Consider the following 26749-nt stretch of genomic DNA (forward strand, 5'->3'; position numbering starts at 1 on the left):
GGCTAGGGGATGGATCTGTTGGCTGCGCCACTGACGAGAACGAACCTTTATTTTGATCCGGCTTGAAACCCCACCGAGACTCCACCCCAAACCACACTCGGCTTCAGGCATCCCCACACCCCGCAACGCTCCTCCCGAGCATCCCAGAGCCCCACCAGCCGCTGTACAGCCGACAATCCCCGTTTCCCTTCCACCACGGGGCAGGAGCCGGGAAGGAGGAGCCGGGAAGGAGGAGCCGGGGCCGGGCCGCCCCTCAGCGCTCCCGCCCCGGACGGACGCGCCGTCCCGCCCCGGTCCTTCCGCCGGGACATGGCGCAGGAGCCGCGGGGCATGGACGGCGACGTGGAGGACGGCGAGCTGTCCGGCTCCGACTCGGACATGCCCGGCGTCGGCTCCCCGGGACAGGTGAGGGAGGGCGGGCAGCGGCCGGAGCGCCGCGCTGAGGAGCGCCGGGCTGCGGGGCGGGAAGGCCGCGCCTGAGGGGGATTTGCCGGCGTCAGGCGCTGGTTCCTGGGCCGGCGCTTCTCCCGGGTCTCTCCTGGGGCTGCGCTGGTGCTGTCCCTGCGTTGGTGGCTGTCCCCTGCTCAGGGGCCGAGCCGCGGAGCCGCGGCCGCGTGGCGCGCGCGGGAACAATGGGGGCAGCGGCGGCCGTGAGGGCGAGCGGCGCGGGGAGAGCCCTGAGGGCTGCCGGCCCCCGGGCACCGCGGCTCGCCCGCCTCTCTCCGTGCCCGGGTGGAGGGGCCAGCGCTGTCCCCGCGTCGCTCTGTGTCCCCCCCGCCACCAACTCGAAGTCCCCAGCTCCAGGAAGGAGCTGCAGCCAGGCCGGAGGAGGCTCCAGGCTGGGCAGAGCACGGAGCAGCTCTGCTGGCAGCAAAGGCTGGCACAGCTGCCATTGCTCAGCCGGGCAGGAGAAGCTTTGGGCTGAGCTCAGGGCGGCCTTGCAGGGCCTGCGGGGCCTGCAGGGAAGATGGACACAGACAATTGCCAAGGGCTGCAGGGACAGCACCCAGGGAATGGCTGCCAGGGCCAGAGGGCAGGGCTGGCTGGCATCTTGGCAATGGGAATTGTTCCCTGGCAGGGTGGGCAGGGCTGGCACAGGGTGCCCAGAGCAGCTGGGGCTGCCCCTGGATCCCTGGCAGTGCCCAAGGCCAGGCTGGGCACTGGGGCTGGAGCAGCCTGGCACAGGGGAAGGTGTCCCTGCCATGGCTGGGGTGGCACTGGGTGCGATTTAAGGTCCATCCCAACCCAAACCAGCCTGTGATTCTCAAAGGATATGAAGAATTTATTCTGTGAGGAATTTGTACTGAGAGTATGAGATATTCACAGTCTGTATATACAGACAAAGGTTTCAAAGACCGGTGTATGACATTGTACGTGTAACAAAATTTATTTTCTCCAACCGTTTTGATCTTAACGATATATTTCGGAGAAATGAAGTGCAAAAGAAGTTTTTTACAGAAGCATTCAGTCTTTTTTTATTTATGCTGGGTTTGGGCTTTCTGCATTACACCTGAAGTTAAAAGTTTGTGTTTCATAACTTGGTGAGTTGAATACTTCCCTTTTCCTGTTTGGAGAAGGAAGAAACGGTACCATGATGATGAAAACAGTAAGACTAAACAAAGAATTTTCATTCCACTTGAAAGTGAAGGAGGAGATCTTATTTTGAAAGATAATGGGACAGCATATAACTTTATGATAAGAAATCATTCAGAGAATAACTGGAATTAGGAGTAAAAGCATTTCTTGGGTATTTGTGTATCAGTGGAGTGACTTTTTGGTGGGGGCTGTTTGTTCTAATTCATAAGACATTGTTAATCCATGGTGTCTTGTTGGCTTAAAGGAGGAAAAATGGGCAGTTCTGTAAAAGTTCTGCTGTCCCCAAGTTGGTGATGTGCAGGATCACAGAGCACTCTTAGTCTGAGAACTGTCCCAGTGTGGTGGGTTTGGTTTTGGGTTTTATGTTTGGTCATTTTGTCTTCTGACTAAAAACTCCAGAGAGATTAATAATTTCTCTGATGTTAGACAAAGCTCTGGTAGGTTTCTGTGCTGCTCTGGTATTTTACTGTTCTTGGAGCTGCTGTGCATCTTGCATCTTGTCCAGTTTGCACATATTCACCACTTTCCCACTTCTGTAATAAATTTTGCTCAGCAAAGTTTGCCTCAAGGAGAAGAGCGACTCCTGACATGTTTCTGTGCTCTATTTCATGCCCATGCACTCAAAATACAGGAGTTCCAAAGGATGCTCCTGTGCTGTAGCACAAGAGATGCTCATGGAGGCCTAAATGTCCACAAGGGTCAGAATTACGTATTTCTGCTAATTGACGACTTGATAGCTCTTCTAATTTTCATGAATAACTGGTTTCAATTCGCTTTTTAATTGCAGAAGCTGCACGCTGGCAGCGATTCCTGCAGGCCCTTCCAGAGCAGCCTCTCCTCCTGTGCTCCCAGTGTTCCTTACAGGACCACCAAGAGCCTGGACTCCAGCGAGGAGAGCGGCTCCGACTCCGACGACGACGGCTGCCTGTGGAAGCGAAAGAGGCAGAAATGCTTCAACCTCTCCCCTGCCAAACCCGAGCCCTTCCAGCTCAGCCAGAGCCACCAAAAACAGACTGCTCTGCGCGGCAAGAAGGTCAACAACATCTGGGGCGCCGTGCTCCAGGAGCAGAACCAGGACGCGGTGGCGACCGAGCTCGGGATTCTGGGCATGGACGGCTCAATTGACAGGAGCAGGCAGTCTGAGACTTACAACTACCTGCTGGCTAAAAAGCTGATGAAGGAAGCCCAGCAGAAGGAGGCAGAGACTTTGGATAAGGAGCTGGATGAATACATGCACGATGAGAAGAAGGTGTTGCCAGCAGAGGAGGAAAACGGGCAGGGCTTCCTCAAACGGAAGCGGCCCGTGAAAGACAGACTGGGGGAAAGGCAGGAGATGAAGTACAAGGGAAGGTATGAGATAACAGAGGAAGACTCAGAGGAAAAAGTGGCAGATGAAATTGCCTATCGGTGAGTTAAGTCATGGTGCATCTTCACTAAGTACTGGTGGTTGCTAGAAGGAAGTGGGGGGGAAGCTCCCCTTGCTGCTAAATGAGGTGTCACACCACATTGATGCCTTGGGTTTTAGCTTTTGTATTTTTCACACTCTGTGCTGCATTAGTGTGTGGGTCTGAGCTGCATATTAGGGGATGGAGAGCTCTCTTCACAGAGCAAGGAGACAAAACAATTCCTTCTCTAGCTGGGGACCAAGGACAAATTACCCAAATTTCAGGCCCAAGAGCATAAACAACAGTGGAATGAAGAGAGAAAAACAAGCAGGATGGGACTTAATAACCTAAAGCTGTAATTAGACAATTAACTCCAATATGCAAATGGACCAAAACTTATAAAAGTGGGAGACCCTGTGACTGGTCATCCATTTTTGTGGCCATTTTGGGTTCACCTGGGATGTAGCCCTGGCTGGGCCCTTGTGCTGCCCAAGATGGATCTGTTGAAGCCCTCTAACAAATCCCTACTTTATTCTTTAACTCGGCCTAGACTCTGTTCTAGGTCAGCCTTCTCAAGGCATAAAGATCACAAAAAGCATTTCCAAAATTCTGGGATAAAAGTGCATCACTGTGGCTGATGATCCTGTAGAAACATCCAAATAATACTGCCTGTTTCTTCACATTTTTGTATTTTTATTTACAGAGCCACTGGGGTAGTTTGTTATCTGAGAAGAGGACAAGGAAAAATACTGCTTCTCATTATACAGATTTAGTAGTGGCTTTTTTTGGGAAATACTCAATGGTTGTTTCACGTTTGACACTAATGCACACATGCTGTGGTCACCAGAAAAGTCTGTTCTAAACCTTTGAAACTGTAGATAACTTGGACAGTGCAGTGTTTAGGATGGAGTTAAACTGCCACACTCCTCTTTTAGTGGTGCAAGGGAAGGAAATGATGTTAAATGGGAAACAAGACTGAGAATATTTACTGACATTTAAATAAAACTTCTTTATTGGTCATAGTTGCTTCTATACATGTGGTATTACTTCAGAATCTGGTAATACTACAGCAATTAGTTACTATTGCTGTTAATAGTTCTGGGTAGTTCCTCATTTCTTAATTTGAAAAGTTAAAGCATATTTCTTGCAATATACTCCCTTTTTGTTGCTTAGAGCTACAATTCTAATTGTAGTAGCAGTAGCACTGAGCTGTATCAGTAGGGTTCTGGTTGTAGTGTAATTTTTTGGTTGTTTTGTTTGCTTTTTTATAGATTATCGTAGATCAGTCAATGAACTGATTTCTTCTTTGTTATGTAGGTCTGACTGAAATGGCACATGATACAGGGGAGCTTTCATACTTCCTGTTTTCTCCAGTTGCTGATTTAACTGTGAAAAGTTAATTTTAACTGTTAAATGCACAAGAAGCTTTTATACTTTTGATTTCAGAGGTTTATGCAGGTCTTTGCAGTTTCATATTTGGTTTTCAATAGACAAAAAATAACTACTCAAGGCATTTTCATTGAAACTAGTTTTAAAAACGCATGCTTCAGGGAAAAAAAAACATGCTTCAGAAGCTCAGTATTTTGAAAGCTGATGCAATAAACCATTTAAACACATTTGAATGCATAGACTCTTCAGCACAAAATGAATTATTCATTGTGGAAGTTCCACAGTCAGTTATACTCCAGGAATTATCCTGACAACAAATGTGCCTCTCTTTTTTTTTTTTTTTCCCCTCTCTGTTCAGACTTTGTGAGCCAAAGAAAGACTTAATTGCTCGAGTAGTGAAGATAATTGGGAAGAGAAAAGCCATCGAGCTGCTGATGGAAACAGCTGAAGTAGAACAGAATGGTGGGCTGTTCATCGTGGTAAGGAAAATGTCACCCTGTGGGTTTGCCAGGCTCAGGGAGGGCAACACAGCTCTTTACTTGTAGAATTTTCACAGTGCTGTTGCAAGTCTCTTGTGCTGGACATGTTCTCCTGGAGTTTTATGACCTTCACTTGCCATGAGACTCCCCTGATAAACATAAAAAAAATCATCTGTGTAACCCCTAAAAATAATCTGTGTAACCTTCCAGCAGGATTTGAGCAAACAGTAAGGTGAGTGAACCTGGAAATTACCCAGGTTCTTGTGCTGAGACTGGTGTCTGATTTGCAGGGATAATGCTGTGTCTCTTACTGTTGCTCTCCTTGGAATCTTCCCCTCATCTTTGAGGACGAAGGACTCTCAGGTTTGGAGTAAAAGCCAGCATTTCCAACATCCCATTTGGACAGTAACTCCCAAAAGGAAAACTGTTAGCTTTATTAAGGCTTGTGTATCAGCAGAGCAATACTGAGCACTGATTTCTGTTAAAAATAGTTTAAAAAAACCCTGTACTCCTTGGTTAGGTTGTCCATTTTTGGTCTGTTGTACTTGTTGTTAAATAATGAGCCTCAGTACAAAAAACACAGTGGGCAAGAAAAGCTGTGGGTGAGGAAAAAGCAGGTGAAAATGAGGAATTACTTTCACTTGATTACAATTTTTAAGCTATATCACTTGAAAGTAGAGAGGAGGCAAAAACAAGTAGGGAACCACAACCAAAAAAAAAAGCAACCTAAATAAATGTAAAAAACAAAACAAAACAATCACCCCCTCCTTCAAAAAAGAAAAGGCAACAAATTCCAGCTAGCTAGTTGTGTAAGCAGCATTCTGTTGTCTTGAAAGTGAAATGAAAAAGGGTTTTACAGAGGAGATGAAGGGACACAGCTCCTGGTGGTACAGGTTGCTTTGGGAGCAGATCAGAGTACAGTCTTTGAAAGAGTATAGATCACAAAAGGCACCATGAAATGCAGATGATAAAAAGATGTTCACATGTGCTGTTTCAAGCACTTACTTAAAACCTGACCATCCCTGTTCTTGGAATTTTTAGATTGCAGAGAACATTATTTAGCAGGAAAGTATCACATTTTGCACCAGTATCATCCAGTTTTTACTGGAGTAAAAGCAGTGTTTTAAACTGCAAATTTTAATTGAATAATAGTGTGATAATCAGCACTTGCAATTTACAGAGGTTTCAAAGCTGAGCCCATTCCATGCACTGCTGTTGCTGCACTGAAAACTTGTGGGCCAAACATTTGGTGGGGAGGAATTTTAAAGTACAGGTTGTGTTTGCTATGCCTTCAACAGAAATGTAAAATCCTGTAGATAACACAGACAAGTTGTAGCATTTCTGAGCACAATCATAAAAACACTCTGGGATGAACATAATTTTATTAGATTTGTTTTAGATGTTTTACTGGCTTTATGTGTTAGGAATGCTCTGAGTGTTTAACCTAGTGCATAATTTGTTGCAAGTGGCTGTGAGAGTAGTTAGAATATTATTTGTAGTTTGTTTTTTCACTACCAAAATCAGGTTCAGTGTGTGGTTTTAACATCATGTTCCAAGGGAATTTTTTTGTAACTTCATGATTTTCCTGTCCAGATTTAGCAGGCTGATTGTTGACCTTCATATGACTAATTCAGTCACAAATGAGACACAGCCAAGGTTATTTTCATGTGGTATTTGACACAGCAGAACTTAAACTGGCTTTACTCTGACTCAACACTGAGTGGTGCCTTAGAGGCTGTGTTTTTCTCAACACTTGGCATTAAGCATGCTATTCCTAATTTCCTCTCTCCCTTATTAAGAATGGCACCAGGAGAAGAACACCTGGGGGTGTTTATTTAAACCTGCTGAAGAACACACCGAGCATCAAAGAAGAAAAAATCAAGGTAAAAATGTCAGGAGCTCAAATGCACGTTCTCTTTTGGGTTTTTCTTCCTACTAGAAATGTCACAACTGCAACTCTCTAGCTTCTAACAAATGTAACTGTGTATTCCATTGAAAACAGGCTTTCACATTCCAAAAACAGGCAAAAGATAAAAAACCTACTCAAAAATTGCTGAATTTCCATTAACTCTAAGCAGAAATAACTCACTTCTGCATGTTGCCAGTCACAAAAACCTGTTGAGGAAGATGAGGTTGTAGAGTCTGGCAGAGGTAAATGTTAGATTTTCCTGATTTGTGTATTTGTATTCTTTACAGCAAAGTTATCCACATTGTGTTTCTCCCCTTGGAGCTTTGTGTCATTGTGCATGGATTGAATGCAGTCCTCCCAGCAGAATATTTTTGTCCTGTATAGCTCCAGCTGTGGCACCAGGCAGAATTTCTCATTAAATCAGTTGGTGAATTGCTCACTGGGCTCATCTGTGCTGCTCTTTGAGTCAGTTTTGTAAGCTTGTAAATATTATTTCTCTGAGATCTTTTAACTTAGTGAAGAAAATACCAATTTTTTTTTTTTTTGTGGCATATGGTACTTCATTAAAAAAGTTTTTGTTAGAGTTTTTATTTTCCTTGTGGGTGGCTGCAGGTAATTCTGTAAACCCTTCTAGGGTCCTGGTACTGGGAATTGAGAAAAAAGTCAACTTTGTGTGAACATTGAGATTGTTTGGAGGAAAAATAAAGAGACAGGAAAATAAAATCCTGACATCCTTTCATAGCTTGCAGTGTCAGAAAAAATTTTTAAAAGTTGCAAGGCTGATCACTTTACACTATTAGAAAGTAAATTTTCTGTTCTACGCCTTTTTCTTAAGTGCAGTCTTTTCTCACACTTCTGCTCTCAATAACAAGTAGCTTAGTTAAATATTCACCAGTGTTTGTAGTATTTTCTTTTTATTACTTATTTTTCTTTTTTTTAAGAAATACCAGTAAAATGAATATGCAAACATTTTTTGTTGTTTATGTGTTCTCTTTCAAGGAAATATTCTATCTGGAAAACCAGAAGGAGTATGAAAACAAAAAAGCTGCCAAGAAGAGGAGGATACAAGTTCTGGGGAAAAAGATGAAAAAGGCCATCAAGGGGCTCAACCTGCAGGAATATGATGACGCATCCCGTGAGACTTTTGCCAGTGACACAAACGAGGCTCTGGCTTCCCTGGATGACCTGCAGGAAGGGCACCACGAGGCGAAGATGGAACCTGAGGATACTATTGAAATTGATAATGCCCATGATTTGGAGATATTTTAGTTACTAATTCTCTTGGTAGCAGAGTCGCTATAAAAACATGCTAAAGGAGCCCTTCTTGTAATCCCGTGGCTTCTTCTTTTCAAAGCATGGGGAATATTTGATGCTGAAGAGCAGGAGGTAATTCTTAGCTAAATTTAACAGCATGAAAGACTTTTAATTGTCCTGTTACTTGTTTGCTGAGTCCTCAGAAACTGTTAAGATTTTCCTAGATAAGAGCCCTGCGTCACCTTAGGAAGTGTTTTTAGTCACATGTTAGGTTTAGGAGTTAAGGCTATGTTTTAACCAAATAATTCTCATTTAATTTGCTGAAGTACACAAAGTCATCAGGTGAGCAATGCTCTTTACTACAGACAAACAGAAAAAAACAGAATTTTAGTCTTGATATAAATGATCATATATTCTTAATGTGGCAGTGTTTTGACAAAAACAGTATTTATAGGATTAAGACCTGTAAAAACAGATTGGTTTGTGAAATAATTTTAGTGGTCAGTGATCTTTGAATAACAACCTTGTAAATTAGCAGTGTTGAGCAATGTATGCTTCAGATTTCTGCAGTATTTTCAATCTTTGTATTCCAATGGTGACTTGAGCTTCCTGTCTGTTCTGTCTAAACATTTTCCATGATTAGACACACACCTAACTTCCATGGATCTTTTTGTTTGCAGACAAATATGACTGAAAGCCTTCAGGGTAGTGAGATTTTACTGAGCTGTGTTTCCTTCAGGGGTCTGTAGACTGTATGTGCAGATATAAACCCTTTACCTCGCAGTTCTTGTTTCTTTCCTCCTCCTGTGTGCAGTGAGATAATGTGCAGCTCGCAGAAGATCTGGAGTTTTTCTGTGCTGACTCTTGCAGGGGATATTTTTTTTAATTATTTACTTGATGCAGGAAATTGTTGTGTAGTTTGTTAGTTCGGCCGGAAACAATTTTTATGTTGAATATTGTTTTTAATATAGCTGAAAAACATGTGCAACACTGATGTTTGTGTCTAAAGTATTTTGTCACTACTGAGTTTTGGCTTTTATTGTGAGTAGACACTATTCAGCCCAACTTTTGCCCATAAATTTTGCTCACCTTTGAGTTCTTGAGTTTCAGAAGGAAAGTATGTCACTAATACACATAATCAGTTTATGCAATTGAACAATTCAGTACTGCTAAGAGCAGGCATTTAAAGGATTGCAGTATTTGAAGAAATATTTCTTACACATAATAGCACATTCCATTACCTGCCTTACTAAACCTGGGTTTTGACTTTTCTGCTTTTTATCTGTTCACATGTCAGAGTTCCTAATTGTTAAAAAGTTAATCACATGTGCAGCATGCCTTTGCTGGTAGTAGTTGCTCGTGCTGAAATAACAAAATTTCTTATTTTTTCATTAATTTTCCTAACCAGTGATGGTCAGAGTAAACTGGTAACTTCTGTAAAGGAAACAGAATTTTGTGCTGTCTAATTGTTTTGGGACTGTACCATTTCACCCTGGTTTTGGGAACTGCTTGGGGATATGTCTTAACTCTCTTCTGGATAGAATCAGCAAATTGTAACGTTGGTTTAAGCAACTTTTTTATCGTTATGTAATTTGCACTGTGTATTTTTTTAATGTTAATATTTCTAACGTTGATTTCCCAGGCAAGGGGTACTGAAATGGTGTGTAAAGTGTTGTCTTTAACAAAAGGGTGATCTGGGCATTAAGCAGTTGGAGAGGGCAGTGAGGATGGGGAGGGGTCTGGAGGGGGGACTGAGGGCACTTTGAGGATCTGTTCAGCTGGAGGAGACTGAGGGGAGACTCACTGGGGTCTTGAAAATCCTCAGGTGGGGAAGAGGAGGGGCAGGCACTGATCTCTTCACTCTGCTGACCACTGGCAGGACCTGAAGCCTGAAGCTGGGCCAGGGTTTTCAGGTTTACATTGGGTATCAGGAAAAGGTTCTTCCCCCAGAGGGTGTTTGGGCACTGGAACAGGTTTCCCAGGGCAGTGGTAACAACACCAAACCTGACAGAGTTCAGGGAGTGTTTGGACACTGCTCTGGTCAGGCACAGGGTGGGATTGTTGGGGCCAGGAGCTGGACTGGATGGTCCCTTCCAACTCGGCAGATTCCATGCTTCAGTTTCCTTCCAGTGTCTAAGAGACCTTTTCTTCATGGCTGTTCTCTGTTTTCCCTGGCTTTCAGTGGAGTCCTTCCAAAAGCCAAGCCAGTTCAGAATGATGAGTAGCCAAGTCTTCAGGCTTGGTCCAGCAGCAATCTTGTGTTCGGCATCAAACAGGTTGCATTAAGCAGCACCAGTTTCTGTGTGGTGCTGCAGCTGAGACAGAAGTTTTCTCTCTCAGCTCCTAATTAATCACCTCCAGTCTTCCTGGGCTGATCCCTGCAAAGGGAGCAGCCCTCTCTGTCTTTTCTGGGAGCAGATCTATGTGGATTTTCTTAGCTGATGTTCTACAGACAAAAATGCAAGCAACACAGGTTGGGTTTTGAGCTCTTCAGGTTTCTCTGTTGAGCAGGTGTGGTTAAAGCATTATTTTTGCTGGAAATAAAGACTGTACTGCTGGTACAAACATCACCCTCCATCCCATAAACTACACCAACATAATGAGCCATCTCTGTTACACCCAAAGAAGATGCTGAAAAAATGAGGGAAATGTGCTTTGGTCTGAAAACCTAAAGCTTGTTTATAACCAAAGACCTTTTGCTACCTTGCATCCAAAATTCCAGTGATTTTTGATACAACTGGAAAAAATGGTTTATTAATGACTCAGTTTAACTGTGGATCTTGAAAGCATCATTTGAAGTATAATTGCAATTTTACAGGTTCTCCTTCCCCTTCCAAGTAGATGATCTCATTAAGGTGTTCTTTTGCTCTCTGGGCTTATTAACTGCTGTTCACCAAAATTCTCACCAAGCATGGAATGACGCAGTTCAGGGTATAAAGGTGACAGGAAAAGGAGGTGATTGTATAATTATGACATTTTCTGTTACAGAGAATATGAATTTTTTGTATTTTTTCAGAGTAAAGGTGAAGGTACAGACTGAGTAATAAAGACAATTCTTGAGGGTTTTTTTTTAAATTCCGAGTTTTTCTCAGTCATAAAACTTCAGTGTGACAATGCTCATTATTTATCCCCTTAACTCAGACCATCCTATGACTCAGACAAGTCTGTCAGAGGCAATATTTTAAAAAAAATACATTTATTTGAGTGTAGAGGAGAATTCATGGCTCCAGTGCATGGAGGCTTACTTGGTGCCCTGCTCCTGCTCCTAACTCTTCCTGGTCAGCAGCACCTCAGAGATCCAAGCCTTTTTCTGAACCACTCTGGGGCTTCAGTGGATCTGGGAATATCCATCCAGTCTTGGAGCTTCGGCATCACAGTTTGCCTAAGGGATTCCAGGAATGTGGCAGAGACAATGACCAGTTTCCTGGCACCACCTCCTGGGTTCAGCAGGCAGCTGGAAAACGTGGTAGCCTTTGCAGCAGCTGTGACCTCTTGGTGATTCTGCACCTCATGCATCCCATCTTACTCAAGACCTGCCAGACCTAAGAATTTCTTGCAGAATTCCTTTTTTAAATTTAAAAATAACATATTTGAAGGTTTCTTGTCCTTCCATCTACAGTGCTGATAGATGCCACTTTTTCAGAGCTGTGGGAGGAACACTCAGCTGTGATACATTTAATATTGTCCAGCCAAATGCATTTCTAGAATCACAATCATCTGGACCTAAATACTGACAAAAATGAGGAATGTGTATCTGAAGGGAGATTCTACACATAATTTAGCTATTCTAGATGCCTTTCAGGTCGTTGGGGGTTCTTTTTTCTTTTTTTGCTTGACCAGAAAGATTTGTTTAGTTATTTAAAGAAACAAAAAAACCAAAACAACAATTTTCTATCATTAAATACATACAGAAAAAAAATACACTATTTTGAAAACTTTTCCCCAAATACAATGTTTTAATGATCGAAAACTTCCTGGTGATTCAATATATCAGCATTGTTTTAAGACACAATCTCTTTGAAAGGTATTCTCATTTTTCTGCCAAAGTTGCACTTTTTTTAGTTTGTCATCTGAATTTTTCATTTTTCTGTCGCTGATTAATGATGTTTGGGTTTTGTTTTTTTTTCCCTCAATGGACAGTACATCTATTTACAGTAATTATTTTACCACTTTATTTAGTTACCACTGATGAGTTTTGTACTGACACCCTTTCAGCCACTGAAATGTCTTTATTCAACATGCAGAACTGGGGGAAGTAGATCCTGGAAGACCGTTCTGTTTTGGAGCACCAGGAGAGACCTTGCCATGGAGATGTAAGAAATGCCTCAAAAAAAAGTAAAAGCCTTGAGAAATTTTAGTTGCTGATATCCTCACACATTCCCATTTCCAGATGTTGGGCAACTGTGATTGCTTTTCCATTTGGAAAACTCATGAGCTGCTTTGGAAAATCAGAATGTCTGTGTAGATGTACAGGAGCTATGTAGCAGCCCAATCTTCTTATTTTTTTTTCTAAGTAGTCTCAAATCTAAAAAAACAAATTGCATTTATATTTACTTGGTAAAAATATAAACTATATCTTGCACCTTGTTGCTCTTCCATTAAGAACTGTCATAGTGATTAAAGATCTATGATTGACACAACTTTGTTTTCTGCAGAAGTTGCTAGTAATACTGAGTCCATTTCCATGTTTTAAGAACAGGTAACACCTTCTGTTTGTTTGGGGTTTTTTTGTTTTGTTTTGTTTTTTCTTTTGTTTTTAATGTTATTCCTCCTAGTTGTTTTCCACAAACTCCCTGATTTCTTACCTGACACAGATAACTCCCCCGTGAAAGGCACTGAAGATGAGTTTCTGTGCCAGAACATCCTCATTATCTCTCAAAAGACTGGAGCTTTTTTGCAGGCTTGGATGCCCCAGTTTAGCCAAAAGAGTGTAGAGCAGATGAATTCCTGAGCACCACAGCTGGAAAGTGCAATAATCTGCAGTTTGAAGAATGATGGGATGAAAAGATCAGGGAGCAAGCAGGTAAAGAAAGGTCTGGTCTTCAGGATTCCTTACCTTGAAGATAGATTTTCCTGGGTTCTGCCTGCCCTGGGCTCTCAGGAATACTCTGCTCAGCAGCCAGCTCTGGGAGTGACCTCCTCCAGGAGTTTCCTGTAGACAGATCCAAAAGCATTTATGGGATAAGCTCCATGCCAAGGGCCCTGGCCCCTTGGGACACCCTTTCCTCTCTCCCTCCCTTCCTCCCTGCTGCAGGTTTGTTTACTCTCTCCACAAGTGAAAAGAGGCAGTGAGACATAAACCTGCTGGAGTTTTCTCTGCACAGAGAACGGAGGGGTGTGTGCATGAGAGATAAGCCATAAGGTGATCCTTAGAGTCATCTCAGCAGTTACATGAGGAGTTAAGCAAATGAGATTAAAGCAGGCATGAAAGAGGCTGTTCATGTAATTAATACATCACTCTGCTGCTATCTACAAAACCAAAGTCCCTGCCCAAGAGATAGCTAAGAGTGAAATCAACAGGTTCCTCCAGCAAGCCCTTAAAAAATGGGGAATTAGAATAGAAATGGAAATAATAGAAAGAAATAGAAGTAGAACTAGAAATAATAGAAATGGAAATATTCCTATGAAAATAATCTAGTTCAACTGCCTGACCATTCCAGAGCTGAGATTAGCCTTTTATTAAGGCTGTTGTCCAAATAATTTGTTTTAAGGCAGGGGTCAGGCATGGGGTATCCATCACCTCTGTAGGGACTCTGTTCCTGAACCTCCTCTGAAACAGCTTTGAGCCATTCCCACCCATCCTGTCACTGGATCCCAGGGAGTTCTGTAGCTCCCTCTCCACATCCCCTCCTCGGGAAGCTGCAGAGAACCACGAGGCCATCCCTCCAAACAGGACAAACCCAAAGTCCTCAGCTGCTCAAGGGACTCTGGATGCATTCCAGTACCTTAAATATGCTGCTTAAACTGTGCCCAACACTACACACAGAAAATCCCACAATTCTCCTTTGGCCTTTTGGGAGTGTTTAAGAGCTGCCAGCTTTATGTAGGGAAAATTAAGCCTTCCAGCAGTGAACAGGAATTGATAACGATGCTAAACCGCATCTGTGAAATTACTTGATTTGAGTAATAAAGTAATAAAATAATTAAGATTATTTGATTTTTTATGAAGGAATGAGTTTAAGTGGGAAAAGCAGAATTTTCTTGAAGATGTAATTACTTGCAATTTCAAACCAGCACACTTTCACTGTAGTTTGGAAATTCCTAAAAGAGATGAAAAGTAGATACAAGTGCCTTGATACTTCAAGGTGAAGTAGGTAGATGTTAACAGCTCAACTTGTAAAATCTTTAACCTCTAAATGGAGAACACCACACTTTAGGATTTAATAACCCTCTTTCAAAAGCCTAAAAATTAGGCTTTTGAATTTGCAGTCCAGAGTTGGTTGTACTGCAGGAAACAAGGCTGTGCTACAGCCTTCATTTGCTGCAGCTTTCATTTCCTTACAAGTCTGATTTGTGCAGGGTAGAAAATAGAGGAAAAACATTTCCATTGAAACATAACCCAGTGATTCTTGGTGAGAATGAGACTTCACCAGCAGCATGGGCTATCCTAAATGTTTCAAGGCCATCAGAGCAATGGTTTCTACCCTGATTATTGTACAATATTTTGGAGGAAGAGAGTTAGACCTTCTGAGTGGAACTCAGCCTCACCTGGGAGTGAGCTTCCTCCCCATGACTGGAAAAAAGGAAAAACATTAAGGTTCTACAGGCTAAGAGTGTTGGAAGTTTTTCAGAGGTTGTTCAGGAGACCTGAAGGAATTTGGCTGATTTTTCTTAAACTGAAAGACAAATAGGAAAGAGTTATTCTTTCAGGGAAATCCTGTGCAGGTGTTGGATAATGTCCGTGAATCAGGAATCTGAGGGGAGGAAATGTGGATCTGGTGTGTGCTGGGAGGACAGGCTTCCCCAGAGGAAGAGTAAATGAAGGAAATAGCAGTCTGATGTCTGAGAAGTTAAGGAGGTGTCATCAGCAGGACCTGGAGCCAAACTCAGCAAGGCCCATCATCTAAAGTGATGCTGGGGGCTCAAGGAAATCCAAACAGAGGCACCCACTATATCCCTGCCTCGGCATGGGCAGGAAAATTAATTTTGTTTATAAGTATTAATTTCGTTATATCGAAAACTGATTTTAAAAAAAAAATTCTGACAAAGTGTGTCATCTCTGCCTTCCTCTAAGTGTCGCTCCTGCCCAAGCATTCCCTAGAGGACAGGCACTAAAACAGCTTTTTGTCAAAAGGAGCTGGGTGTGGGGTTGTTTGTGCTGCTTGAATGTGCTTATCAGAGACCAGCAGTAGTTACTCTTAAGAATAATGATAATAAAAAAGATAACACGTTACCACTGCTTTGTGTTTCCGAGCCACTTCTTTGAGGGTAGTTTCGTGATGTTTGTCTGTAGAGTTACAATTTTGACCTTTAAAGCTGTCAGGTAATTACACAAAAATTACCAGGGGAGGAGGGAGGAATAATGAATTTTCTGTCCCAAAGCCTGCAAGCACTACTTGCAAGTAAAAAGGCTTATAGTAAATAAATGAACTGATTAATAAAGGTAACTATTCATTAGATTTTTTTAGGTATCTCTGATTCAGAGTGAAGCATGAAGTTTATCATGCAGGCTGAATAAAAAATAAATTACTTCCTTATTCTTTCTTGGTTGTTTCTATACCCTATATTACTCCAGCAAATTATCCTTCCATATTGGTACACACAAGAGGAAGTGGTATTTTGCCAGGGCACATTTAGGGGAAATCACAGCAAGAAAAATTAGCTACATCCTGAAAGGAAAAGCAGGGGAGAAAGAAACAGATTTTGTTGCTTTAAGTTTTTATCCCAGAACTTTGGAGAGGATATCTTGCAAGTCTACTATTGCCTATCTGCACACATATTTTCAGAACTAAGTCATCTCTGCAAGATGTTCAAGCAATCTTTGGCACTAGGCCTGAAACAATTATTCAGATATCTTTAAACTCTTGGAACCAGCAGAGGACTGTTTGAGCCTTAGAGAAGTTTGAGAGATGATGAACAGATCCTCAGAGTTCTAGAAAGCACAGGAGTTATCTTTTGTAGCCAGCACATCAGTATCTTAGCTATTACCTTGTTTGCATTACACTACTTTCTTTGTAAAGAAATTTAATTTTAATTTTGAAAGACAATTTGCATTATCCTTTAAAAAGCTTTGTTGTCAAAAGCTGTTTTTCCCACTCACAGGCTACTACAAGGCAGAGCACCTTTCATTCATGAGATTCTGCCTGCTAATTCAAAAATGTTTTTTTATCAGTAAGAATACCTGCTCAAGTTCTTTTTGATGCTCTTAGCAGCATTTAACATCGTTTACCATTTCAGCAGTGCCCAAGAGAAGCAGAAAGTATTCACTTTTGCAAATGGGTGCAGAATCAAATAGCCTTCTGTGAAATCCTGTCCTCTGCTGAGCAGAGCAGATCACATTAAGGTTGGCATGGATGAGCAGTCATTTATCCCTGGATGGAATTTGGCCCTTTGTGAGATGCCATTTGGAATTAATACCCAAATCTCTTAAACCATGAGGAACTAAGCTTCAGGATTCCAAAAATTCTTAATGTGCAAGGCAGCCAATTATCAGTGTAAAATAATTTTACGTATTATTGTAAAATAATTTTACAGAGATGCAATTCAAAAAATGCAACCCTGTAGAAAATTAACAGAAGACCTGAAACTTACAAAGGTGTGACTTAACAATATTGATTCTCTTCTTGTCCTCCTTAGAGAAATTTCTAAAGGTAATACGATTTTAAATGTAGTTTCTTGTAGTTTAAGGAAGAAGCACATGTGCTCAGTGCAAAAATGAAGCTGATTTGGAGAAATTGCTGCAAACAGTGTCCATTTGGTGATAGCTAAGGCCAAAATTCACAATGAGACACTCACAGATCGTGGAAAGTCTTATATCTGGAGCCTTACCTGGCAGAAAAATAAAATGAAAAAAATGCAAGAGCGTGAAAATACAAGTATACATATAGAGCTCATTGAAAATAGCTGCAGGTAAAAAAATAATAAAATAAATAATAACAAAATTATTCTTGTCTATTTGTTATGGAACAAATAATCCTATTTTCAGTCTGTGCTTTGTTAATTTAGTAGCTGAGGGGACAGGTAAAGTTTTCCCTCCCATCCCCACCACAGGAATTGTGATCCTCAAGCTGAAATCTTGTGAAAAACAACACAAGATTTTGTGTTGTTGGACCTTGGTTTATCTCACCTCAATTCCTTAATTCATGCTGGAGCAGTGAGCTGATTTTTCAGAGAACTTGCTAGCTGAATATTAGAGGCAAACACAACACATTACTTTAGCCACTGAAGCCAAGTGGAAATAAACAACTTTTAATTTTCTGTAGTTAATTCCAGGGTGCTCTTGCACCATTTGTAACAGATGTAGGAGAACTTCAAGAAATGTTGTTCTATGAGCAAATTTATTCAATGAAAGTTATAGGGCGAGATCAGTTTTGCTGAAGAACTCAGGATCTGTACAATAAAGCTCTGCACTCTGGTAAAGATCCTTCTTTCTGAATAATTAGTCCTGCACATACCTGTGCACTGAAAAATCTTTATAATGATGCTACTGGTAATGTAAAAGGTAAGAACCTGCCAGTAATGTGCACTTCCCTCCAGAAGTAAGAAGCAGCATGCCAAAATTAAATAGAGCCATAGTTAAAAAAAAACAGTAGAAATTAAAATAATAAAAAAATTAAAACATCTTAAACTTGCAGAACTGAAATTCTCCTATCCTTGTGGTTACAATGTTGTATTCATAAAGCCCAGAACTAGAAACTTATAACCAAATACACGTTGAAACTTCCTTCTCAAGTTTTGGCAAATCTTTACATTTGTTCTCAAAGAATTTTTTTTCTGAAATGGCTACTTGAGTGCTTGTATAGTCTTCTGGGGATCCAGTTTTCTGGGATCCACACTCCCATCTAACTTAGGGCCACAAATAGCTTGGCTGTGAAAAGACACGGCTATGACAGGTTTGAAATTGCAATCTTTTTCCTCTGCCAAACAAGATTTAGGACAGTTTGGCAGATACAGCTAAAGCAACACTTAAAATGAAGAGTTTTCAACTATCAAATTCAGCAGCCTGAGCAAGTCCCCTTTACTCTGAATCTTAGAGAACTCAAAAAAAAACAACCACATACAGAATTTCCACTGGAGAGACACTGTAAGGCAGTATTACATATCTAAGAAATGAAGTTTTCTTCTGGGCTTAGGAGGAAGACTCGCCTTAATTGCATTGAAATAGTTTTGTGGCTTACAGTATTTTCCTTATGTCAGTCCTCTGTATCAGAAATCCCTTGACAGGTTGAAGTCATCAATAACGACTCATCATCATCACCATCATCATGATCAAAGTTCCTAACTCTGAAACAATATTCACAAGGCTTTTTCACAAATGTGGCTTTTAAAAAATAACTCTACAGCCAAACTTTAAAATCATACAAGATGCCAAACTTTAAAATCATAATTAGCACCTTGCTAACTCATTTAACAAAACCATGAAGCTTTTATACGCCCCTGTGCCCTCATAGTATAAAAACTGGTATATCCAATGCCTGCAACACCCTTAGAACAAACTCTGACACTCCTTATCTTTGCAGTCCTGTAGAAGAGGCTATTGGAATAAAACTAAATATAAGGGCATGTCTGGACCAGAAATCTGCTGCATGTTTATTGTCTTTTATTTGCACTGTCGCCCACAGCAACTCCTGTAGGAGCAGACAGACTGTCCACATTTCTAAGATTTTAGTGTTTTCATGGAAGGTCTCAAAAACCACCCTACCCTACCTCAATTAATTCCAGAGTGCCGAAAGCAGCTCTGCAGGTGGGGTCTCACCTGAGACCAGGGGCAGAGGGGCAGAATCCCCCCTCCCCTGCTGCCCATGCTGGGGAATCAGCCCAAAGCATGTTTAGCTTTTGGGGCTGCCAAATAAATAATTTGTGTTATCTCTATAAATAGAGTTTTTTGGCAGCCTGAATCCTGTGAGGCTCAACGACACCTGTGTGATCCTTTAGACATAAACTGGTGACCAGCCTGGGTGCTGGGTTTGGACCTTCTCCTCTCTGAGAAGGACTTCAGAAAGTCTGGAGGTGTTTTTGCCACTCATGACATTGCAGGCGGGTGTCTGACAATGCCAAGGTTGTGGCTTGGATCCCTCTGTGGGTCATTCACTTAAAAGCTGGATTCTGACAACGTTTCTGGGTCCCTTCCAACTCAGAATTCTGTGGTTTTTTATGAAATCTGGTCTGAAGTCCCCAGGCTGGCACAGTGGCAGCAGCACAGCACTCGCAGGAAGCCTCCTGGTCTTTGCTGCTCCTTGGGCTCCTCAGGATCCAGGCAGTCTGAACTGCCGGGCAAGAGATGGTGGAATGGGGCTGGAGGGCTGTAAGCCAAAGAAACAGAGCCCCGATCAGCCGCCGTGTCTGCAGAGCTGCTCCCAGCCCTCTCTCCTCACTCGGCTGGAGATCGGAGCCAGCTTCTCCTCAGCCCGGCCCCTGGGCTCCGTGCGGCCATCCCTGGGCACGGAGCTCCGGCAGCTCCCGCCGGGCTCCCAGCAGCTCCCCCAGCCCGGCCCTCGCCCCTCGGCGGGGCTGGCCCCGGTGACCACCGGCAGCCCGGGCCGAGCCCAGCTGTGAGGGCAGAGGGGCAGGCGGAGCCCCAGGCCCTGCCCGGGGCGTCCCCTGGGCTTGTGGGGACGGGGCCAGGCTGCCCAAGGGGACCCGGGGAACGGCCTCAGCAGTGGCCCCGAGCCTCTCGCACGGGCCCGAGGGCCCTGCGGGCACCCGAGGCTCTGTTCAGCCCTGCTCCCGTCCCTCGGCAGCCCAGCGAGCGCAGGGACACGGGCTCGTCCCGGAGCCCGCAGCCGGCCGGAGCAGCGCCCGCTGCCGGACCTCCCGTGCCCCCCGCCCGGAGGCCTCCCCTGCTCGGCGGGAGAGGGCAGAGGGGCCTGCGGAGCCCTCGGGGGTCGTGTTGTCGAGGGCAGGACCGAGGGTGCGGCTCCGTGGCTGCAGCTGGGGCCCGGCCAGAGCCGCAGGGAAGGGGCAGCCCTGGCCCAGCCCGGCGCTGGGGCTCGTCCCCACCGAGCACCCGCCGATCCTCCGCGGCCGCTGCGGCTGCCCCTTCCACCTGAGGGGCTCTGCGGCAGCAAGGAGGGCTTGCCTGCAGACCTGCACACAGCAGAAGCTGGGAGATGGCAGAAGGGCCCAGGGAAGGAGACCTCGGGGCTCTCTTCTGGGCTGACCCCGCCCTTATGCATCCCCGGCTGGGCTGTGCTCCCACCGAAGTGTCGGGGGGTCCCTTGGGGACAGCCACGGGGGACAGGGACTGAGGATCAAAGCCGTGACCTCCCACATCAGTGGGGACAGCTGGGAAGGCTCTGGGCACACCCGTGTGCAGCCTCTGTGGCCGGGGCTGCTGCCGAGCCCTGCTGGGGCAGGAAATGGCCGTGCCAGCTCCTGTGCCCCTGCTCGATCTGCAGGAACCCTTCCCTCAGGCTGGGCAGGGGGAACGCTGCCAGCAGCCCTTGCCCCAACGCCTGGGACCTCCGGGAGGTGTCAGTCCCCTCTCCTGACCCGCATCCCCATGCCCCCCATGCACGTGTGGAAGGCAGCCTCCATTCTGTGAGCAGCTCCAAGCCAGCACGGCTTCCCCGAGGCAGCGAGGGTGTCTGGAGCAGCCACCCCTCCTCCTGACTCCAGCTCAGGCCAAGCCAGCTCCTTCCCCGTGGCCACAGAGCCAACACGGCTGCCCTGACACCGCCGCACTGCTCGCCATCTCAGCTTTCTCCAGGGCAGCAGGGAGAGCGGACTGCTGCTTGGGTATGTCAGGAGCCTCGAGGCATTGTACTGCAGAGTGGATTCCTCTTCCTCATGGTGGGAGGCCAGCAGCTGACAGGATCCCAGCAGAGTGAGGCTGTCCACACTGTGCTGCTCCTGCTTCCCAGTTTTGGGATCACCGGGGCTTTTCCTGCTGGCACACAGGCAAGGCGATGAGGCAGGTGTCCTCCTCCTTCGTGTGGAAGAGCCCTTTGTGCCCAGGCTGGATGTGCAGGACCTTCTCCAGAGTCTGAGGCGTGGAGAACATCTCTCACAGTCCGAAGCTGTCCCTGCTAGGGAATGTTCTGCAGGTCTGGCAGCCAGAGAGCCTCAGGATCCCTCTGCCCACAGGGAACAAGCCCTTGCTGTTGGGGCTGATAGCTCTTGTGTGGTACCACAAAATCAACATGCTGTGGGCCAGTTTCTTGGGGCACTCATGAGCCAGCATTACAGGCAGGGCCACCAGGCTCTCCCCAGCTGACACTGCATGGCTGTGCTCCAGGTTTTCTTGGCTGCTATCCACAATTTTTGGGACCTGCAGGGGCCACAGGTGAGGGTGGTGCAGCCTCTGGAGCGCAGCATTGTCCTCAGCTGCCCTTACCATCCCTCTCTGGTGCTGTGAGGTGATTTCAGGAGTACCTGGGCTTGGGAGACAGGCAGGGCTCATGGGCACAGGGCTCTGGCCCTACACAGGGCTTGCTGGTGGGCACGACTGGAGTTATGCTGGAACACCAGAGTGTCCCCTGCCTGGGGACAACAGGACCCCCCTGGGGACAGCCCTGCTCCATTTATATTGTGGTGGGTGCCAGCCCTCAGTGGGGGTGACACAGGTGACACTGCAGCTGAGGGACAAGGCCAGCCCCGGTGTCCAGTGACCCCGTGCAGGCAGCAGGGTGGGGAGAGGTGTGTGTGTAAAATTTCCCTAAACCCTAAACCCACCCCATAGCCATCCCCCCTCCAAGACCTGCTGGAGAAGGTTGGCTTTCCACCCGAGTACTATTTTTGAGTGTGCAAACATAACAAAAATAGTTGTGCTTAGTAATTACTTAATAGTTGATAATGACAATCTTCCAGATGTGGGTGAGTGGAAATGAGGCATTTTCACTCCAGAAAGAGCACTAAATTATTTTCTAGACAAGCAGCTCTAGAAGTTAAAACCCTCCAGAGCCCCAAACTCTATAGATCTCTGTGAAAAAAGGAGAGGCTCTCTGACTGGCAGGAGAGCAGCATATGTGAAAGACAAGCAGGCTGCTAAAATCTGGTTTTCTGAAACTCTGTGCTATACTTGTCCAGAGATGTGGAGCACATCAGCTTCACAAGCACACACCTTAACTCAGAGAATCTGGGAAACTCACCATGCCTGCTGTTACCTGTCACATGCCAGATTAGACTTGGGGCAAGTGTTTAATTTTCTTTAAGATGTTTAATTTTGCACTGACTCACACAACAGGTTTGCTTTTCTCCCCTGCCTCTAAGGGGTCAAGGATCTGTTAACCAAGACTTTGAGTTGTGATTAATCTGACAAGTTATTATAACTAGCCTTTGAAAGCAAAGCTGACAGTTTCATAAAACTAATTACAAAGTCTTAGAAGATGGCAATAATTGATGTATTTTCTAACCATGCACTTACAATGTGAAATTAAGGACCAGCCACAGCAGGGCACTCTCATGTACTAGGAGGGTTAATACCTCTGTAACTTCATGGCAAAAACCCATTTTTTACCAAAAACTAGTACTTCTCTATAAGCATAAGCCATCTGTGCTAACAACTGGGTTCTTCAGCAAGGAGTTTCTGTATTTACACTCTGTTTTGTAGCCTGTTCTGCAGAAATGCAACTTTTCCAGTTTTGCATGGTCTTTTTTAAAGTCAGCCTAACCTGACCTTCATGTGGCACTGTGCAATTACGAGTTCCTGCTTCTCCTTTACCTTCCACAGCTTCTCCCCCTCTCTCTCTCTGTGTTTTGCAATCACTGTGGGGAGTGATTTCAACCACAGCCAACAGCCATATCACTGCTTCTCCCCTGTGGGCAGCTCTGCAGCGCGGGTAGACAACTCCCTGGGCTGTTCTCAGCCAAAACCCAACGCCCACCCCACGTGTTTATCTCTTCAAACACATATCCCTGCCTGGCTCAGCAGCTGCCCAAGCAAGGCAAGCTGGAGAGTGGTGGTTTAGATGATGATTTAGGTGATGAAAACCAGAGCAGGGGCAGTTCTTGTGATGGTTCTTTTTGCTTCTGCTTCTCCTGCTCTGCTTCCCCTGCCCCAGCACTCCTTGATGTTCCAGCCTGTCACGGGCACACGTTGTGTGTCTGCGTCCCAAATGTATTCTTCCAATTATTCTTCCCATTTTGGGCTTCTCCTGGAGAAAGAGACCCCACAGAACCCTAAACAAAGTTTTTTAAGAAAGTTTTCAATGTGACAGATTCAGCAGAAATTAAAACCAGGCTTTCCATTCTACCTGAAACAGCTGGTTAAAAAAAATGCACTTTTTCTTTTTTTTTTTTAATGTCATTTGTTTGTTTTCATTTCATATACTCATTTAGCTCAAACAATATTGAGAGCTCTCTTTGGATCCTGGTAAGACACAGTGCTAAATCAATATTTTTAAAGTATTTTTTTTAGGAAAGGCTTCAAGTTCTGCATGAGGGAACCTACAAAGTGCAGTGTAGTCATACTCAAGTTATTGCCATACAGAGCAGCAATTAGAATTTGCACAGGGACCATGCAGCAGTCACAGTTATCATTTTCACATCAGTGAAGCCAAAAACCAGGGAGGAGTATTACTATTACCCCATCTGCTCATGTGAGGAGTCTCCAGATTTTGCTCTTTTTCTAAACAGCTGCAGACACCCCCGTGCTCTCTCCTCCTGCCATGGCTGTTAAAGAAAAATAAAAAAACATTTCTATTCATTTTTTGTTGTTTTGCTTGGTTTCTTGAAAGCCCAGACGGAAGCAAATTTTATTTTGACTCTTCTTTGGCAGACATTCCCCAGGTGGAAATAATCAGACAGTATTTTCTCATAAGTACTCAGGGTAGGTAATATAAATTTAAATATTTTTATATTTTCTTTAGGAGAGCAATATCTGAATCGCTGAGGTAACCCTCAGTCTATGGACACATATGCAGAATGTATTCACTGTGATTCCTGTCCACTTTAAAAGTAAATATGGTATAAATACAAATTATTATATGTACATATAAAATCTGTTTTAGCAGTACAAGGTTGGCAACAGCAAAATTGGTTCCTTTATTAGGAATTACAGGACCTATGCAAATTTCTCCAAACTTAAATCAGTGTACAGAAAAAAACCTTTGCTACTAAATGGTGTATGTTGGAAGGCTTTTGTTTTAAAATGTCTCAGTTATTGAAATACTTTCCACATTTTGAAGAGGTGAATCCAAGAGGTGTAATCTGTTGGGTCTGTAAGTTGTGTACAAGCCACATAGACACAATTTATGCTGACTGCAAAAAAATTAGTAAATTAAAATGAATAAATTGTAGCTGCAGTGGCATTTTGAACCCTTGTGGAAGGTACTTTTGATGTGTTTTAGAGGTGTGTCAGAGGCAGGGCTGAGTCACACGGGTAAACACCACATTCCTTTTTTGTTTGTTTGGAGCTGTCCTGAGTAAAGAGGAACAGTGCTGATATTCAGTTTCATCGGCCCAGGCACAGTTTGAACACCCATCATTACTCTCTTCCTTTTTCCAGACTAATCCAGCAGGAAGAATTCAATCACACGAGCACCAGAAAGAAATCTCAGATCTAAAAAATTGCAGGGAAGTCTGGCAGCAGCAATTATTACTTATTTCTTTATGGAAGCTAGTCTTGCTGTTGAAACCAACACAAGTTTGGGGTTTTTTTTAATAATGACATATTAATAGATTCAACTATTAGAATTTTATGTGCATAGTAAATGCTACATCAATTTTTTTTTTCAATTACGTTGAAGCAGCAACCTGAAAACACAGACTGGTAAAAAATAAACATGGAATAGGCAAAATCAACATTAATTTTTCCACTGGGTAATTACAACAAGAAGACTGACCTGGCCAGCTGCTTCTATTACAATATTTGTTTCCATTTTTTTTTTTTTTAATAGTATGAGCCAATCTTGTCTGCTAAATCAGCACCATCTAGTTTAATCTCATGTGGTAGACCAGGAATCTGAAATGCAATGGTTTCAACAACAAAAAAAATGAATCTTGAGGCTTCTGGGGGGGAAAGGAAGGCCTCCCTACAAATAGTTTGGATTTTTAATATATCCTTTTGATTTGGGAGGTGAAAGGGAACACTTCACTTACCCATACCTCTGTCAGGAGAGAAAAGTGCTGTGCTTGAGGCAGACCAACTGCAAGACAAATATACGAGGGTGGGGAAGGGATGATACCACAACTTTTTATAACGCAATAAAAACTCCTTGATTTAAAACCAAGCACCAAACTGAATTCTGGAAGCAGACAGAACCAAAGCCAGCACCAAACACCTGCAGAGGGCTCAGTGTGTCCAACAATAAAACCTCCAAACTTTGTCTCTCGCACTGCCTGTGAACACAGACCCTTTCACACCAGTGCCAGCTGCAGTGTAAAATTACCCTGGGTTGTAATCCTACTGTGCTGACAATTTTATGTTCCAGCAGGTGCTGTAGAATTTTTTACCAGCTGCTATCACTCTTGCTGCCCAGCTTTTCTGTTTTTCCAGTGGAAAAGGAGCAAATTCTAGTAAATGGCAGGGAAGGAAAAAACAGAGATAATGGTTTGTGTCAGCAAAGGCATCATGTGGGAAAAGCAGGAGCTCCCAGCTATGCCTTAATTACTTTAATTATATACACCCCTGTGACTGGAATATGTTCTCTTTGCAGTTTGAAGGGCTGTCACCTAGCAGTGGAAATTTGGAAAAGGATTCCCGTTTTTCCTGAAGAATTAATGTTCAACCTGAAAGTGAGTGCCTCTCACTGGCAGCAAAACTTCATCAGCCACACTGGCATCAGCCAAGGAATATGAAAATCCAGACTCCAAAGCTGGGCTGACTCCACCTGAGGAATTGCACTGAGTCCTGAAATAAGCAAACTCGCAGAATCATGGAATCAGTTAGGTTGGAAATGAGCTCTGAGGTCATCAAGTCCAGCCCACGACTGAACACCACCGTGCCACCCAGACCATGGTACTGAGCTCCACTTCCAGCCTTTCCTTAAACTCTTCCAGGGACTTCAGTGACTTCCACCATCTCCCTGGACAGCCCCTTCTGCCCCCTCATCCTGCAGCTGGGAGATCCCTGGATACCAAACTCCTCCAGAGCAGCCCCACACTGGGTGCTCAGGCAGCACCTGGGGCCAAGGCTGTTTTTTAAACCACAGCGAGCAGCCTGTGGGTGAGGGAGAAGTGGATTCCTGTAAGAAACATCAAAATCCCTTATTTATGAGGGGTTTATAGCTGCAGCCGGACAGAGCCCAGGGGTGCCCAGGCGGCCAAGAGCCGATGGCCCCTGGGCTGTGCCAGCCGTGGGTGGCAGCGGGAGCGGGGCAGTGCCCGGCCCTGTGCTGGCCCTGCTGAGGCCACAGCTCCAGTGCTGGGTCACCTCTGGGCCCTCACACGGGGAATGGAGGGGCTGGAGCGGGGCCAGGGAAGGGAACGGAGCTGGGAAGGGAATGGAGCCCAGGAGAGGCTGAGGGAGCTGGGAAGGGAATGGAGCCCCAGGAGAGGCTGAGGGAGCTGGGAAGGGAATGGAGCCCCAGGAGAGGCTGAGGGAGCTGGGAAGGGGCTGAGCCTGGAGCAAAGGAGGCTCAGGGGGCCCTTGTGGCTCTGCACAGCTCCTGCCAGGAGGGGACAGCCGGGGGGTCGGG

The 26749-nt window shown here is 44.4% G+C and overlaps 1 protein-coding gene and 2 long non-coding RNA genes across 10 annotated transcripts; 1 reads left to right on the top strand and 2 right to left on the bottom strand.

Annotated features, from left to right (window-relative positions):
- Nucleotides 1-247: 247 nt before the first annotated feature.
- On the top strand, nt 248-9670 carry PHAX (phosphorylated adaptor for RNA export). Its single transcript, XM_064403309.1, has 5 exons — nt 248-405; nt 2384-3003; nt 4729-4849; nt 6649-6732; nt 7758-9670. Exons 1-5 carry the CDS (start codon nt 310-312, stop codon nt 8025-8027), a joined length of 1191 nt encoding a protein of 396 aa, XP_064259379.1. The 5' UTR covers nt 248-309; the 3' UTR covers nt 8028-9670.
- On the bottom strand, nt 8458-20383 carry LOC135289591 (uncharacterized). Of its 4 annotated transcripts, XR_010352346.1 has the most exons (4): nt 17299-19523; nt 16764-17000; nt 13069-13164; nt 8458-12989 (listed from the first exon to the last, which is right to left on the bottom strand). It is a non-coding gene; the product is annotated as an uncharacterized LOC135289591 (long non-coding RNA). The 4 variants fall into 4 exon arrangements; XR_010352348.1 differs by lacking the exon at nt 16764-17000 and adding an exon at nt 20259-20383 and having other exon boundaries at nt 8458-13164; nt 17299-17354; XR_010352347.1 differs by lacking the exons at nt 16764-17000; nt 17299-19523 and having other exon boundaries at nt 8458-12537; nt 12818-12989; nt 13069-16752.
- Nucleotides 20384-22778: 2395 nt separating this feature from the next.
- Nucleotides 22779-26554, bottom strand: LOC135290701 (uncharacterized). 5 transcript variants are annotated; one of them, XR_010353485.1, is made up of 4 exons: nt 25212-26554; nt 24956-25074; nt 23698-23783; nt 22779-23266 (listed from the first exon to the last, which is right to left on the bottom strand). It is a non-coding gene; the product is annotated as an uncharacterized LOC135290701 (long non-coding RNA). The 5 variants fall into 5 exon arrangements; XR_010353483.1 differs by lacking the exon at nt 24956-25074; XR_010353484.1 differs by having other exon boundaries at nt 23698-25074.
- Between the last annotated feature and the right edge of the window lie 195 nt (nt 26555-26749).

The sequence above is a fragment of the Passer domesticus genome, chromosome Z (assembly GCF_036417665.1).
Source record: "Passer domesticus isolate bPasDom1 chromosome Z, bPasDom1.hap1, whole genome shotgun sequence".
Taxonomy (NCBI): domain Eukaryota; kingdom Metazoa; phylum Chordata; class Aves; order Passeriformes; family Passeridae; genus Passer; species Passer domesticus.